This window comes from Gymnodraco acuticeps, unplaced genomic scaffold (assembly GCF_902827175.1).
Source record: "Gymnodraco acuticeps unplaced genomic scaffold, fGymAcu1.1, whole genome shotgun sequence".
Lineage (NCBI taxonomy): Eukaryota > Metazoa > Chordata > Actinopteri > Perciformes > Bathydraconidae > Gymnodraco > Gymnodraco acuticeps.
In genome coordinates, this window is record NW_022990966.1 from 1,917,806 (window position 1) to 1,933,666 (window position 15,861).

A 15,861-nucleotide genomic window follows, 5' to 3' on the forward strand; every position below is an offset into this window, starting at 1 on the left:
GTGGAACCTACTGCTGCAGGTCTCCCTTGAAAAAGAGATCATTGATCTTAATGGGATTTTACCTGGATAAATAAAGGTTTTGAATTGAATTGACATCAGGAACTTTTATTTTGTGCTGTTTTGGGTGGCCCCTGTGGACAAATGTCGAAGTTTTACTCCTAGCTAACACCGTCTTGATGCGTAAAGATCTTTATCTGTTTTGTGCATTTGTGTTGTAGACAGCCTATTCGTTATATTGGTTTACTTACTTATTAATCTCAACTTGGAACAAACTATTGTTGAATAATTGTAGGTCATAATGCTAATCATCATCACAGAAAACTTTGCTTGAGAAATAACAAATGGTTATGCTAGCTAGATTGAACTATTAGCGAGTGTAGCTTTGTTTTAACCACCAACCGCAAAGTGTATGTAATACCATTTATCGTAATGTGTATCATAAATCAAATTGAAATATGTGTCTTATGAAAATGTTAAAGCATGTCAACTTTACACTTTACTACTATCAATGTGTGCACTTCACATACATTCTGGAGAGAAGGGTCAATTAATATATTGTTTTCTTTTAATCAAATTGTTAATAGTCCAGAAGTGAACTAAACAAGATAAGAGAATGAAATGTTGAATGAACAAGTTGAATGAATATCTAAATAGGAATCAGGTTGAACTATCAGCAAGCTACTGCAAAAAAAATGTAGCTAAACTAGTTTAATTACATTTAGTTCACTATCCCCAGCACTGCTCTCATAGTGCAGAGGCCTCCCTTAGGGCGTCTGCAATCATGACAGCCAAAAAAGAGGCGAGTTTGACATTCTTTGAGAGGAGGAGTGGACATGCTTTGGTGGAAACATCAGACCCTGAATTCCTGCACAGTGCTCGGGCTATATTCTGTTGTGCATGCAGCCCACATGTGTGGAGTTGAACTTCCTCGTCCTGCAGAAGAAGAAGAAGAAGGAGGATAGAGGGCGTGACGTCGCTGCCCGCAGAGAGGCCCGCACGGTGCAGGAGACCGGGGCAGAGAGGCAGGAAACACCGCAGAGTACACACCGAGCACCGAACAACCGGCAACTTTGCAGAGGAGACACACAGCCATAATGCGGCACCGCCCGCCGACCCGCCAGCTGATGTGACCGTGCAGACGCAGGGAGGAAGCGGCGGACACCACCACCTCTCCCCGGTTGCCTCGCATTGTCGCGGTTGTCTGGAGAGAGGAGGAGGGAGGGGGGGACATGTCCTCGCTAACCGTGGAGGAGGACCAGAAATGGTTACCGACACAGGTCCAGGTGACGGTGCTGAGAGGCAGGGGCTTACGGGGCAAGGGCAAGCATGGCACCAGCGATGTGTACACCATCATCCAGCTGGGGAAGGAGAAATACTCGACCGGCGTGGTGGAGAAGACCACGGAGCCCGAGTGGAGGGAGGAGTGCTCGTTTGAGCTGCAGCCCGGCGTGCTGCAGGGCGGCGGGCGGAACGGAGGCTGTCCGGCCGGTGCAACCGAGCTGGTGCTCATCGTGATGCACCGGGCACATATGGGGATGGACGTGTTCCTGGGACAGGTTGTGATCCAGCTGGATAAGCTCTTCCATGAGAGTAGATGCGTGAAAAACGAGTAAGTTTAGCTGCACATGAATGTCATAGTAATGTGTGTGCATGTTTCTTTCTGGTTTCCCATGTTCATTGAACTCATCAGGGTGTTCTGATCTGCTTTTGTCCTTTGTTGAGTTGCTACTCAGTTTGTTTTCAGATATAAACACAGCTGGTGCTGCACCAGGGCCCTGCAGACACACCCTCCCTCCTCCCACAAACTATCTGACCACTATTCACCTCACACCAAAAACCTTCTAGAAACATCTCCCCTGCTGCAGGGTGTCCACACTAGGTTGTTTTGTTGTGGGTTGTTAAAATGTGGTTCCCAAATAGATGAGGCTTGATGTAGAGAATCAGGAGGATTAATGCCTGTCCCAATTCCAGGGATTATCTAACAGATTCATGATCCCAGAGCAGCAAGGTATTTTTAGCATAACATGTTGTTTTACAAAAGCCCACCCACCGAAGTTAAGAGGTGATGTGAAGTTAGATGTCGCTTACATTGCAACATTTTAATGGAAATCTTCACAAACAAAATGACCACTGGTATATCAACTGCTACTGTTATATGTAACGTTGAATTAGTGAATGGAAATGAGTTTTCTTGCATGCTTTCATGATGAATAAGAAATCAATTTGACAGAGAAAGTCTTGATGAACTTAAGTAATTAAATAGGGGCTGTGTTTAACAAGAGCAAAACTATATGAAAACAACTGTTTACAAACTCAACACACACCTGAATAATCCAAGTCTCATTGATACTCAACTCAAGAGATACTTTTTTGATGGTGAAGTATTACTTTAAACATTTGTCAAATCTCAAAGGCAGTTTCCATCAGTTTATGATCAATATGAGTTTTTTAACTCTCAGTTGCTTCTCACAATTATTTTCATCATTCATTAGGCTTTATAGATTAATCGTTCGCTATATAAAATGTCAGACAATAGTGGAACATTTAATTTATACGTGTTGGATTGTAGGTTTCTGCATTTGTTATCATAGAAACAAGTTGTGTGATTTAGTGGAGAGACTGAAGGCAGACCTGGTGTTTACTCCCGATACATTTAGCTGAAACATTTCCTGCTATCAAACCATAATGAGATGTGGTGGCATTTTGTTTACATTCTCCAAGACGAAGCACAAGATCTTGAAAGAGGATAGTTGGGGGGTTTTTGTGCAACTTTAATAAAAGTTTCATACTTTTTGTCTTAAACCGGACCTTAACAAAATCTAGACTGAGGCTATCTGCCTTTTTATCCTTTTGGATAATCAGAATAGCTTTATTAGTCCCACAGAGGGGAAATGTACGTTGTTGCAGCAGAAAAAGAGACGGCTTAATGTTACATATGTTACATGCCAAATGTAAAGTTGCCATATTTAGAAATAACTTGTACAAAAAGTAATACAACATGAATAAAATCAATTTTAAAGAAGTAATTATAATAATATAAAAAAGTTTTATTTGCAAAATACAGGATGCAGCTCTAAGTGTTTTAACAATATGGCACACAATACAAACCTTTTGTATTTCAAACGTCTTTTTTTTTAATGTGATTTACAAGATCAGATAGTTATCAGATCAGCATTAAGAAAATTTGTATGAGTGCCAGAGTATTTTCTGTCCAGCAGTCCAGGATGAGTCAGATTTGGTAGATGATCCAGGACATCCCCCGTCTTTCTGCCACCCTGTACCCTGAATATTTTGGCTTGTCGTGTACACAAACGTTCCTCTCTTCCTCTTTAGTTTCCCTGTCCTTTTAAGGCAGCTTTCTCTCAGGTGTGAATATGAGCTGAAAGGAGAAGCAGTCTCCTGTTGGTCACCTGAAGGTTAAAGTTAGAATGGGATGTTGAATCGTCAGCAGTTTGTTGTCGTGGTACATTCAGAGTCTCCATGTGGTATTCAGTCAATCTGGGATGGTCAACACTTCCCAAAGTCAACACTGCTCATGTGTGTCACGTCTTTGAAAAAAACATCGCCTCTAGTTTGACAGCAAACATCCACCAACACATGAACCAGATTTCATGAGAACATAGTTGTTTTTGTGCTAATTAAGGCAAGTGCTATAGAACGAGATGTTAAAGAAATAATCTACTATTCAAATTGTGAATTAGCCATCAAACCTGACTTCGATATGATTTTTAGTCTCAAATATCTACGACCTAAAATATATCATGTTTTTTTGTTTTAAAAGCAATATGCTGAAGCTATACTCTCTACAAAGCTACCAGACGCCATTGACGAAACAGTAGTTTTTCATTACAGTACACAGAAAATATTTTGGTAAATCAGTATCTAAAACGTGTAGTTTGTTAAAAATGTGTGATTAGGGTAATTCAGATCTAACCCTAAAACACCAGATAATGGTGTCAACAGCGGTTATTTTTCTGAGCTGAAATCACAAAGTTGTTTACCATCTCAAGTAAAAAAGGATAATTTGGCTTTTATCTTTTTGCATCTTTGAGAACACATTTTTTTTGCAGTATTTAAAACAACGTTTTTACCTCAGAATGATTTATGGTTTTGGGCTATTCCCAGTAACACCTTTAAAGTAAAGCTGTGATTTGTCTGATCGTTTAGCTCTCATGATAGAGGTATAAAAGGTTCTTCAAGGCTGATATTTAGTTTAAGGTGAGCTTTGTTTGCATAGTGATAAAACCTCAAAGAGGGAAGAATAGCGGCAGTAAAGTGTGATAATAAAAGTGCAATCAATTAGTGGCTGTGGTGCTTTTAAAACCAACACACACCTAATAAAGCAACATCAAAAGATACTTTACTTACAGATGACCACAATCTCTTTCAAATGTGTGTTTTACAGAGACGGAAGTGTCACATTTAGTATTGCAGAGGTTGAGGGCTGTGCAACAACTCCTTCAATGCAGTTTCTAATATTTTTATAAAGCTCTTTAGAGGATGTGGGGGGCGTCACTGTGATGTAGTGCTCTGGGTGGTACATTGAGCAAATGGAGATGCGTCAGGTTGAAATGGCTCTTTCTTCTGAACCTCAGACTTGTTTTATTTTCTCATCAGTTTTCACACAGGGTTCCTCTGAATCAGCGTGTTCCAGTCAGTGAAAATGAAGGATGAGGTTTACATTTAGGTTGTTAGGTTGGAGGAGATTCATTTTTTTCAGCACGTGATGGTTAAACTAGCGAGGATGTGCCAGAAGTGAAGACTCAAGTTGTGGACCTTGTGACTTTAGCCTCTCCAAAAATGGAAAAACATGAGAGCAAAAGTGTAAGGAAGAATTTAAATGTAATGTTTATCTGCTCTATCATGAGTTGCAATCGTTAGCATGCACAGCTAACTAGCCTTTACTTACAGTATTAATTTATTAACTGCTTATAAAACCACATCATTACAAAACTGCATATTTGATGCATAGTATTTTCCCACTTTATAGAAGCTGCTCAAGGATGCTATCAGATTTTAGGCTAGCGTTAGCAGCTCTAGCTTTTCCTATGTAAGCTAAGCAGACAACATGGGTTGTTAGAACAAGATAAAAGTCATATCCTTCATTTTATTTCTTGTCATCTTACAATGTATAATAAAACAGCAAGAACAAGGCTGTTTATATACAAAATGTCCATGTATTCTACATGATAATCAACTTGTTAGTATGCTGCTATTTTCCTGGGACGTGTTAGCTTTAGCCTCAGTCATTTAGCACATTATAATGTATCAAGCCATGAAATTAATATGTCTGATCCCTTTTGTAATATCCTCCATTGTTTAACAGGAAAAACGCATTCAAAAAGTGAGCTGGACACACTGTTCTCCACTAAATTATTGAGCTAACATTAGTTTTGAAGAGCTAGCTAGATGAAGCTAAGAAAATATGCTAGCAACAGCTGTCTTTAAATGTAATATACAAACTGTTTAATTAAATGATGCATCACATTTGATATAATAATTTGATAACCACAAGTTGCTGCATTACAGTGCGTCCAGTATTACACCAAACCAATATTCTGGAAGAGAGCGACACTCTAAATAACCAGTTATTATTATTATTAGGAGCTTAAATTAGGTCACAGTTATCACAAATTAGCATTGAGAACAGCAAATCAACCACATGAATGCTTTTTTTGTAAACATGTCCCAACACGTTCTGATCTTTAGTCGCCAATTTGTTCAGTAAATGTGAGCAGAGCAGCTGCCCATGACTGTATGGCATGGGAGGATGCAGTGGCTGTCGTGTATTTGCATGTTGAGCTATCAGTTTAGAGCAGTTTTTTCCGGTAAGGTGGGTGTTGGGTGCATTCCCCTGCAGGGTCTGTCAGGAGGCAGCTGCAGAAACACTGTGTACAAAACACCAGCAGGCAACCCACGTTTTTAACAACAAAAAGAGATTTGAGGAATTTGACATCACATTATTTCCCTTAATAATCGCGTTCTTCCCAAGAGATTAAGGTTACCATTTCAGCTCTTTTTTTCTGCAGATCAGTGATTCTTCTCGGTGTTGGTGGGGTGGTTATTGCAGTGCTGATATTTTCATTTTAGATGTTAGATTTCCAACCATTGCTTTTTTTCCATTGCTGCCTCAGTTTAACCCCTGTCATATTGTTTATCTATAGGAAGCAAATCTCTGCTGTTGTTTCAGACAAGTGAATGTTACTGAGGCAGGCCTGAGAACTACACCTCCATCTGCTGACTGTGTGTGTGTGTTTGTGTGTGTGATGTGCATCCAGACAAATCCCCTACTAAGAACAGACAGACCTCCAGTAGCTGCTGGAGAATACGGTCTAATGGACATTAGATGTTATATAACAGCATGGCCGGACAATCCTAGATGATTGAGACTCCGATTGTTGTAAACATAAAGAGATTTATCAGATTAACTTCAGTAGAAACACATTCTATAGGAAGCAGGATATATTGCAGGCTACATGTAACATGTACAGTATTGCTAGTGTCATATAGAGGCTGTTTTGTTGCATCATAAATGTCCCATCTGCCTTTATGAGATCCTCATGGAGACACAGTAAATAACTGTCGTGGTTTGGGTGAAAGAAACATTAACAGTCTCAGCTAGAAGAGAGACTTGTTTCAAAATCTAGGTCACTGTGACACCACATCCCAAATTGTCTATAGTTCCTGTCAGTACTCAGTTCAGTCCAGGTCAGAGCACTTAACTGCAGTAATAAGCTGGCATGCTAATGTAGGAGGGCTAGGAGATGCTGGCCCCTACTAGCTTCTCCAGGATTGAGCAATTGTGTAAATATTGTAACACGTTTTAAATGACAAAATAAACCTTTTGGCGCATATGAGCCGTCAAATTAAGTGTTTTTCATTTTATTGAGGGGGCAAAGTTGTACAGTAAGATATGGCCAACCCTAGCTGTCCAAAACTGATCCAAGGACTGTTTGCCAGTCTTGAAATATTGTATTTTCAAACTGTAAGTTGGTATCTAAATGATTTATTTTACATACATCTCCTTAAGGCACTACACAGGATATAAAGCAATAAAGTGCTAAAATAGGGAAGTAGCCAAAGTGCATTTAGTGTCACAAGGCTCAAAATATAGCTACTTTGCTGAGAAGCATCTGAACACAGAGTTAACTGGAATCTGCTTTCGTAAGTTGGACTTGAATTTCACAAAATATGTCCTCATGTATCACAACAGCACAGTCCAATGGAGCGAACATTCTATTATTTGTAGCAGCCTTTGTAAGCACACAGAAACAGCAGCCTGCAAGTTACTGTTGCTTTATACTGGGGTAAACATGGGTTAGGTATTTTACAGGAGGGTATAATGCTACTACTACTGCCACTACTACTACCACTACTACTGCCACTACCACTACTACCACTACCACTATTACTACCACTACTACTACTACCAACTATTACTACCACTACCACTATTACTACTACTACTACTACTACTACTACTACCACTACTACTGCCACTACCACTACTAATGCTACTACTACTGCCACTACCACTATTACTACCACTACTACTACTACTACCACTATTACTACCACTACTACTACTACTACTGCCACTACCACTATTACTACTACTACTACTACCACTACTACTACTACTACTACTACTACTACTATTACTACCACTACTACTACTACTACTATTACTACTACTACTACCACTACTAATGCTACTACTACTGCCACTACCACTATTACTACCACTACTACTACCACTACCACTATTACTACCACTACTATTACTACCACTACCACTACTACTGCCATTACCACTACTACTACTACTACTGCCACTACCACTATTACTACCACTACTACTACCACTACTACTACTAATACATGTCTTCCGTAATTAATACATTTGATTTTTAAACCTTGTCTTTAATGGCATGCAAGGTTTCATTACACCACATAAAATCAAGCAATAAAAGATACCATTTTACTAACCTTACATCTTTGCTTAAAGCTACAGAAAAACGTAATTGAACTGACTACTAAGACAAATGTATTAACAGTTATCGTGCATTTCTAGTAAGCTGTTCCCTTAGTCTGCTAAGAATTGGTGGCATTTGTTTATTTTGTGTTTTAAACTTTTCACTTTTCTCAAAAGAAAACCTGAGGGTCTGTGGTTTTAAGACACAATGCTGGATTGTGTGGAAGTATTGGGAGGGAAGTTGGTGGTGAGGTTAGGGCTCATCACATCCAGATGTGGAATGTGGTCAGGGTCCCGTCTGCTACTACTGCTGACGAGGCGGAAATCCAGGCCACGGGACCGATATTAATGCTCCTGCTGGGATGACTTTATATCATTGATAGGGATGGAAAACCTCTAATGAAGTAGCACCTATCACCTACCTTGCATGTTATTGCCATTGTTGCACACACTAAGCCGATAATCTGCCACTTATGGGCGTCGATGAGGGTCTGCAGCTGACTGTGGGTTGTATATTTTGCAGTCTGGTTAGCATCGCTGGCTTTAGTTGGACCTTGCCGCTGGCTGTTTTGCTGAATCAGCTCTCTGTATGGCTGTTCATAATAAGGAATCTGATGCTTCACACTTTAAGAGAACATTTCTGTTTATTAAAGAGGACATGTTATGCATATTTCAGGTTCATATATTTATTTTGAACCTCGACTGGGACATGTTTACATCCTTTAATATTCAAAAAGGTCTTTATTTTCTCATGCTACCTGTGCTGCAGCACCTCTTTTCACCCCTTTCATACTTTAGATTAGGACCAAATATCTGCAAAACAAGAAGGGCTGCACCTTAAAATCAATGAGTCAAATGATCTGCCTGTGACCCCTCATTTTACCTGATGAATTCAAAGGCCAGCCATCTTTTTCTGAAGTCGCATTGCAATAGTGCCTTAATAAGTAATGTGAACAATGTTTCTCACCAGTGGTTAAACACATCAGATAAAAATAGTTATGACGCAGCAAGAGTTTCACACCCACAAAGCTTGCTCAATGTCTCAAGGTGTTTTAAGACTGGTTAGGTGACTTGCAAACATCGGCGTTAGCATGGCTGTATTAGTTCATTTTCTAAATGTGACATTTAATGTCAGAGTTTGTTTGTCTTTTCTTAAGTTGTACTGAAGCAAATCGCTCTCGAGGTCTCTGTAGAGGCCCTTTGGCCTCACAGCAGTCCCTTAAGGAGAGGATTTTCGGAGTGATGTATAACCTTAAATGCCAATATGTTTGGTGCACTCCTAACTCCCACTGTTGACACAGATCCTGCGCCCTTGGCACCAGTTTCATTTCAGAGAGTCTCTTCTCGGTGGCTCTGATACCACCCAGACTGCCGGAGCCCCGCAGAGACACGCAGGATAAAATAGGTTGATAGCCTACTTGTCTTGTAATTTCAGCCCCGTCCTGCCTTGGAGGGAGGTTTCCAGGGATCGACTTGTTCCACGGAAGAATTTGTAAGCCGAAACCTAGAATAAGCTAAGAGAACATTTTCCTATCTGCTCCTTGGTGGATGAGGAGATGGTGTCACACTTGGATAGGGTGGGGTGTTGTGATTTCCTGTTTTTGCCAGATTGGGAAGCCGATACGTGGTCATGCTTTGCAGCTCTGGAATGGGTCTGGAAATCTGTTTAGACAAACAAAACAGGCAGAACATTTGAATGTAAAATTGTTTTTTGTACTGTGACGTTCATCTGCTATTTTAGTGGATTCAAAACAAAAATGCTGTCCAATATGAGCACAGCGGCCTCGTTGAACTGTACTGCGTGGGACGATAGGAAACTGGGTCCTCTCTAACAGACTGATCTCTGCCTGTGTACGTGGGCTTCAAAATGTAGGCTGCTGTTTTTGTCAGAGTTGCAGTTTCTGTATTTAGGCCTCATGTTACTTTGTCATGCGTCACATGACCTACCAGCGCAGGTGTTTGAATGTACAAGGGTGTGCACATTGTTTTGCATCGTCTTCTAAAATACAAAAGACAGAGTGTGTGTCACGAAAATAGGTTTTGAAATGCTTAAAGTAAGCAGAAGCAAAAACTATTTCCTCCTTTCCTCCTATTTCCTCCTTTTTTACAGTTTTAATGCCTAATTCAAATATAAAAGCAAAATCTAATAAGACAAAATGAACACCAATCACACATTTTTAATTCAATTCACACATGTTTTAGCTTCACAATCTTTAACAAAAATAAGGGCTAGGAGACACACTGGATTCATGTCTAGTCTATAGGAGACATTCATGTTTACTTGTTTAGATATATTGTGCAGTATTATTTTGGACACTAGTGGTTCATTAGATGCGAATGGATGTATATATGGGGGCATTGGTGACAGCGAAAGCAGGGAACAGAGGAAGCGCTGACAAACCGACGGACTGAAAAGTTGCTACACCTTCCAGAATTAAGAAAACCCGGTACGTTTGTCTATATGTACAAATGCTTATTAACACATTAACTGAACTGCATATAACGACAGCACATCCGTCATACTGTGTTTGCGTACAATCACTTCTACCTTACTGCGTATTAATGGCAACTGTAAAACATTGGAAACATGAAATTGGGTTTACACAGTAGCCTAGATTACAGTCCCTGCATGGTCGACGGTATGGTGATGGTCGTAGTAGCTGTACGCCTGCAAAAGAAAAACCCTTACATAGTGCCCAGGTCCTATGTTTGGAATGTGAGCCCCACCTTTGGCTGCAGGGAGTTGGCTGTTGAATCAGGAGCAGCACTGATACTGTTGTTGAAGCATCGATGTGAAACTCGAGTCCACACCTAACAGTGAGGTATGCGAGGGAGAAGCACTGGTTTACAATTTTAGACACTTGAGAAAGATCCTACTCATAAAGTCTTTATGTTTTTTACATGCCTGCGCCCTCTTGACATTAAGAAGAAGGCACGACATGCTCAGATTGAATTTGTTCACATGCAGTTTGATAATCCGGTAACAGGATTTGACTCCAAAGTAAATATCTGGATTATTATAATTCTGATTGATTTGTATGCAAATGCCAGTTTAAACATCTCCCTACATCTTTTTAAAGTGTGTGTGTGTATGATGGGATTAGTTAAAGAACTTTCCAGTGTCTGCATATTTCTATTGTCCATTTATGAGCAATGTAATGTTTGTTGTTCCTGTGGAGCTATACAAAGCATTGGCATTCCTCTCTTTCTCTTCGGTGCTCCGGACTCCACCTTCTTGTTATTTGCAGTTTGTTCTGAAAGGAGTTTGTCTGCTAATTGTTTTCACTGCCACTTGTCTTGAGTGTTATCCTTGTTTCAGGGCTGAACTTCAGGTCGAAGGCAGGATGATGATGATTACACAACAGCCTGTGCTGTGAATTATACGACCAGTGTTTATTTCCCACTCTGCAGCCTACAATTACACCCATGTTTATCCTAGAGAAGGAAAACGTTCCCGTCTCTTTTCCGGTGAAAACAAATAACTTGCATGTTAGAATAGAACTAACAAAATGAAAATAAGGGCACTGAGTTTATTTTTTATTTACTTTTTTTCCTTTATTTAAGCAGGTGAATCCCACCGATCTCTTTTTCAAGGGAGACCTGCTGCAAGTAGGTTCCACATGAAGACATAACATAAAACAACAGAAAAACAAAAAGGACATCTTGGAGCATAGTTACAGGGATTATAGTTTACATACCTAACGACATTTACAGGTACCAACAGTATCTGATTGCATAGCATCTATCCGAGCTTTAAAAACATTTAGTGGAACCAAATTACTCAGTTTCCATTATTTTTGCAGACTGTTCCAAGTTAGAGGAGCTGCACACCTAAAAGCTTTTGTCCCTAAAACAGTCCTAGCACTTGGCACATTTAACAAAACCACATCATGAGATCTCAGGCAATAGCTACTTTCAATTCGCCGTGTGATCAGAGAGCAGATATAAAATGGTAGTTTATCCAACATGGCTTTGTAGATGAAAATGTACCAGTGACTGAGCTTCTGTACAGTTAGTGAAGGCAAACCTGCCTTGGCATACAGGGTACAGTGATGAGTTAATACTTTACAGTTAGTAACACATCTCAGTGCACTGTGATACGCGGCATCTAACTTGATCAGGTAATGGGCAGGTGCATTCATATAGATAAAATCACCATAGTCCCGCACAGGTAAAAAGGTCACAGAGACTAGGGTTGCGTTTGGATAGTTTAAAAATCAGCTCCTAAGTTCTAACCCTATCGTCTATTCCTTGACCTCTGAGTGAAACGTCATGGGGTTAAGGGATAGTGGATAGGAGAATTTAAAAGGATTTAGGAGAAGAGACTGCGGTACTTTAGAGAATCCGAATGCACTTTCACGATCCGACGTGTTTATGATGCGCCAGCGGACGTCATGAATGTGCGTCTGCTGCTGTGGGGAAACTATAGTTTTCTATACAGCGGACTACAACATGGATGTTCAATAAGAACGAGGTACTGTAAACTCATCTAGAGACTCTGCACCGTGCTCTGATGCTGTTGCTTTATGCTTTATGAATAACAGAGAAACATATTCTTCATGACCAAAGTTGGAATTGAAATAAAAAAGGAAAGTGAAACTTATGCTCGTCACCCTCTCCCTCCGGTCCACATTAATACAAATGATCCCAATACGTATGATTGTATGAACTATGAAAAGATCTTAAAATCAATACAAATGTATTTATTATAAACGTTAGTCCTTAACATCTATCACTGTGTTTATCACCATTCAAACATCTTTTAAAAGTTGAACAAACCCCACACAGCTCAGTAAAGACTGAGATGTTGACTTTATTTGATCATTTCAGTAAAAACTAACGCTCATATTTCTCCTTTTCATTATAATACTGATGAACGCTCAAAACAAAGCACTTTGGCAACTTACCACATACGTTTTTAAAAGCTTAATAAGCACCGTAACTTTCATGATATAATTTCTCCCATAATCGTTTGTGTCCGTGAACGGCCGACTGTTGTGTGACGTCAAATGCTGCGGCTGCAATGCATTGTGGGGCAGCATTTTCTCCTCTCCTTTCGGTTAGGGAGGTCCAGTGGTTTCTAAGATAAAGGAGGTTATAAAGGAAGTTTGAAACCTCCTTTCCTATCATTCTAGAGAATTGGAACGGCACTTATCATGGCTGCCACTGAGGGACTTCCGGGTCATTTCACTCCGTTAGGAAGGTTCCTAAACTAAATGGACTATTCGACTGCAGCCTAGCCTTTTCCTGGCCTCAAGCGAGAAACAGGATTTGTTTCTGAAAAAGAAACCTAGTTTCAGATTATCAGATTATTGACCTGAAGTTTAAAAGAGAGGCAATCATCAAGCCAGATACCAAGGTATTTATAACAGGTAACCACTTCAAGTACTTGTCCTTGCGTAGTAACAATATCTAAAGTGGTCTCCGTTGTCCTTTTGGCTTTTGAAAAAAGTATTACCTTAGTTTTATCAACATTTAAAATAAACTTAAACTCAGAGAGCTGAGTCTGGATAATATTTAAAAGCAGCCTGCAATTTAACAACAGCCTCCTTAATGGAGCGACCTGCACAGTACATCACATTATAGGTCTCATGAATCCAGATCCTTTCAATTGAAGCTATATTACAGGATTACTGCTATTTAAAACTTTACAACATGTTAAACATTGAATTATCATCATAGATTATGTAATGAGGAAGAGATACATCAGCTGCATCTTTTGTCAATATGTTGCATGCTTGTTGGCCAATATCCAAAATAGGTTAAGGCCACTCAACATTTTTTTAGTTGCTGTGAATGAATGTACAATTATTTGGTTGTATACATTCTAACTTTTAAAGCTAATCCAATAACTAATTCAAATCTACAGTTCTAATACAATGTAATGCAAAGCCAATCTTCTTCGTGGCAAGAAAACTATTAAGTACACATGTAGTTAGAGATTGTTGCTAACAGTTTGCTAACATAGAATACCAACAAGATATATGACAACAATACACATTAGCAGACTAACTTGTAATATTTTGGCTAATATGCTAACCGTTTGATGCTAACTGTACACATTTTACATGATAACAAAAACTAGATTTTTCCCATCATAAATCTAATATTGTCATGATTTGTTTTCATGGAATTGTTTTACATTTCTGGTTTTCAAATTAAACATAATTCATTTTAAGCTAAATATTGTTTGATCTTAGGACGTCATGTTTGGCTCTGTTGGTTTTTTGGCCATTTCTTAATCTTAAATCGATATACTTTAATCCAGAATGAAAATAATGTCCTTTGTAGCCCTACCGAGAATATCTGACGCCTTTATGTGTTTGGGTTTCCCCCCATTGTAGTGTTGCCGAGTTTATGTGTAGTCACCCTTCAGGTTTACAGAAAAAAAGGAGGAAATGTTTTTGAGGCGAAATAAAAAACTCTCTGGTTTTTAAGAAAGCTGTGAAGTTAAAGTGTGAGGTTATTTTCTAATTTCCTTCACATCCGTGGCCTGGTTTCTTGTCTTCTTTCATGTTGCAGCTTTCAAGTCTTGTCTTTGACTTTTTAACCTTTGTTTTTCTGGCTTTTCTTTCGTTTCACATTTGATTTTCTTGTTGACTTAACAGACCTTTTCCCATTTCATCAAGCAAAAAAAATAAGAACTCATCCTATTTGTGCATTGACACAGTTTCACTTATCTTTTAAGGATGTAGCGTCATTTATTTGCTTTTAATTGATCAAGAAAATCACAATAAAGTTTCATTATTGCCATGTAGATAATTCATTACAAGGAATCTGGCTTAGTGTATGGTGCATACAATAAACATATTATAAAGAAATATAACTATATATGATGATGCCTTACAGATCTACTTTTAAACTTAGTTTTCTTTTCTTTAATTTGTCATCCTCGTGTATCTGATTTAATGTGAGGTAGGGGAATAATCATTTGAGTATAAATATGTATAAATATGTAATTTACAACAGCTGTAAGATGTTTGAAAATGCACCTTGAAAAGTATTTGAATTTGGAAAAGGTGTAAGAACCCTGTTTATGGCTGAGTAATATGGCGATATACATCTTCAAATGGTTTAAAAATGACAATCTTTTTTAATTGTTCTATATTTTTTCTATCGCAAAAAATGCTAGGCTATATTCTTTGCTCCATATTTACATTTCACTGGTTTTTTCACTAATACATTAGATATTGTTTCCGTAAACCGATCCATTTTGGAGCAAACCTGTTTAACCCGGAACTATGTACACACAGAGTTGTGCTATTTGGGCAGATATGTGTCACTCAGCCTCTCCTTTATGAACAATAGAGAAGTGCATCGTGGTTGAGGTGTGAGGTGAAAATAGCCTTGCAGCACAGGAAGTGAAAAAATAAAAGCAGGTTGTGGTTTCAGACCAAGTTTTCAGTCTTGCTCCCTGCGCTCGTTGGCAGCATGCAGTGTCAGAAACAAATGTTAACTGGGGGACTTTTTCTCACTCATTTTATTCTCTAAAACAGAACAGATGAGACTTTCCCATGAGTCAGTGACCTTGTTGGCGCTGTAACGCCCACGGGTGACAGCGTTTCTAAGAAGTGCTCCTCAGTGCCCGTCTAGAGTGGGAGTTGGGGACAAACTGTTGGTTTTTATGTAGGGCAATCACTAAGTTTCAATAAGACATGAGCATTGTTTAACTTCACTGTTCTTTCTTACCCGGTCACTGAAAATAAAATAAGCCTCGCCTGGGTATTGTTGGATGTCTGGCCACAAACAGTTTTGTGGTTTAGTTGGACACACACACACACACACACACACACACACACACACACACACACACACACACACACACACACACACACACAGGACTGATTAACTCCATTCATGATAACAGTACAATATGATAATTTATT

The 15,861-nt window shown here is 39.2% G+C and overlaps 1 protein-coding gene across 3 annotated transcripts in view; it reads left to right on the forward strand.

The window, feature by feature from the left end:
• Nucleotides 1-810: 810 nt before the first annotated feature.
• Nucleotides 811-15,861, forward strand: part of rab11fip5a (RAB11 family interacting protein 5a (class I)) — a 29,399-nt gene continuing 14,348 nt past the window's right edge. For 2 of the 3 annotated variants that reach the window (XM_034235343.1, XM_034235344.1), the window contains exon 1: nucleotides 811-1,609. In XM_034235343.1, the coding sequence (XP_034091234.1) occupies nucleotides 1,230-1,609 (380 nt within the window). In that variant the 5' untranslated portion in view covers nucleotides 811-1,229. The remainder of the gene's footprint in view (nucleotides 1,610-15,861) is intronic. The other variant, XM_034235345.1, reaches the window with a different exon arrangement.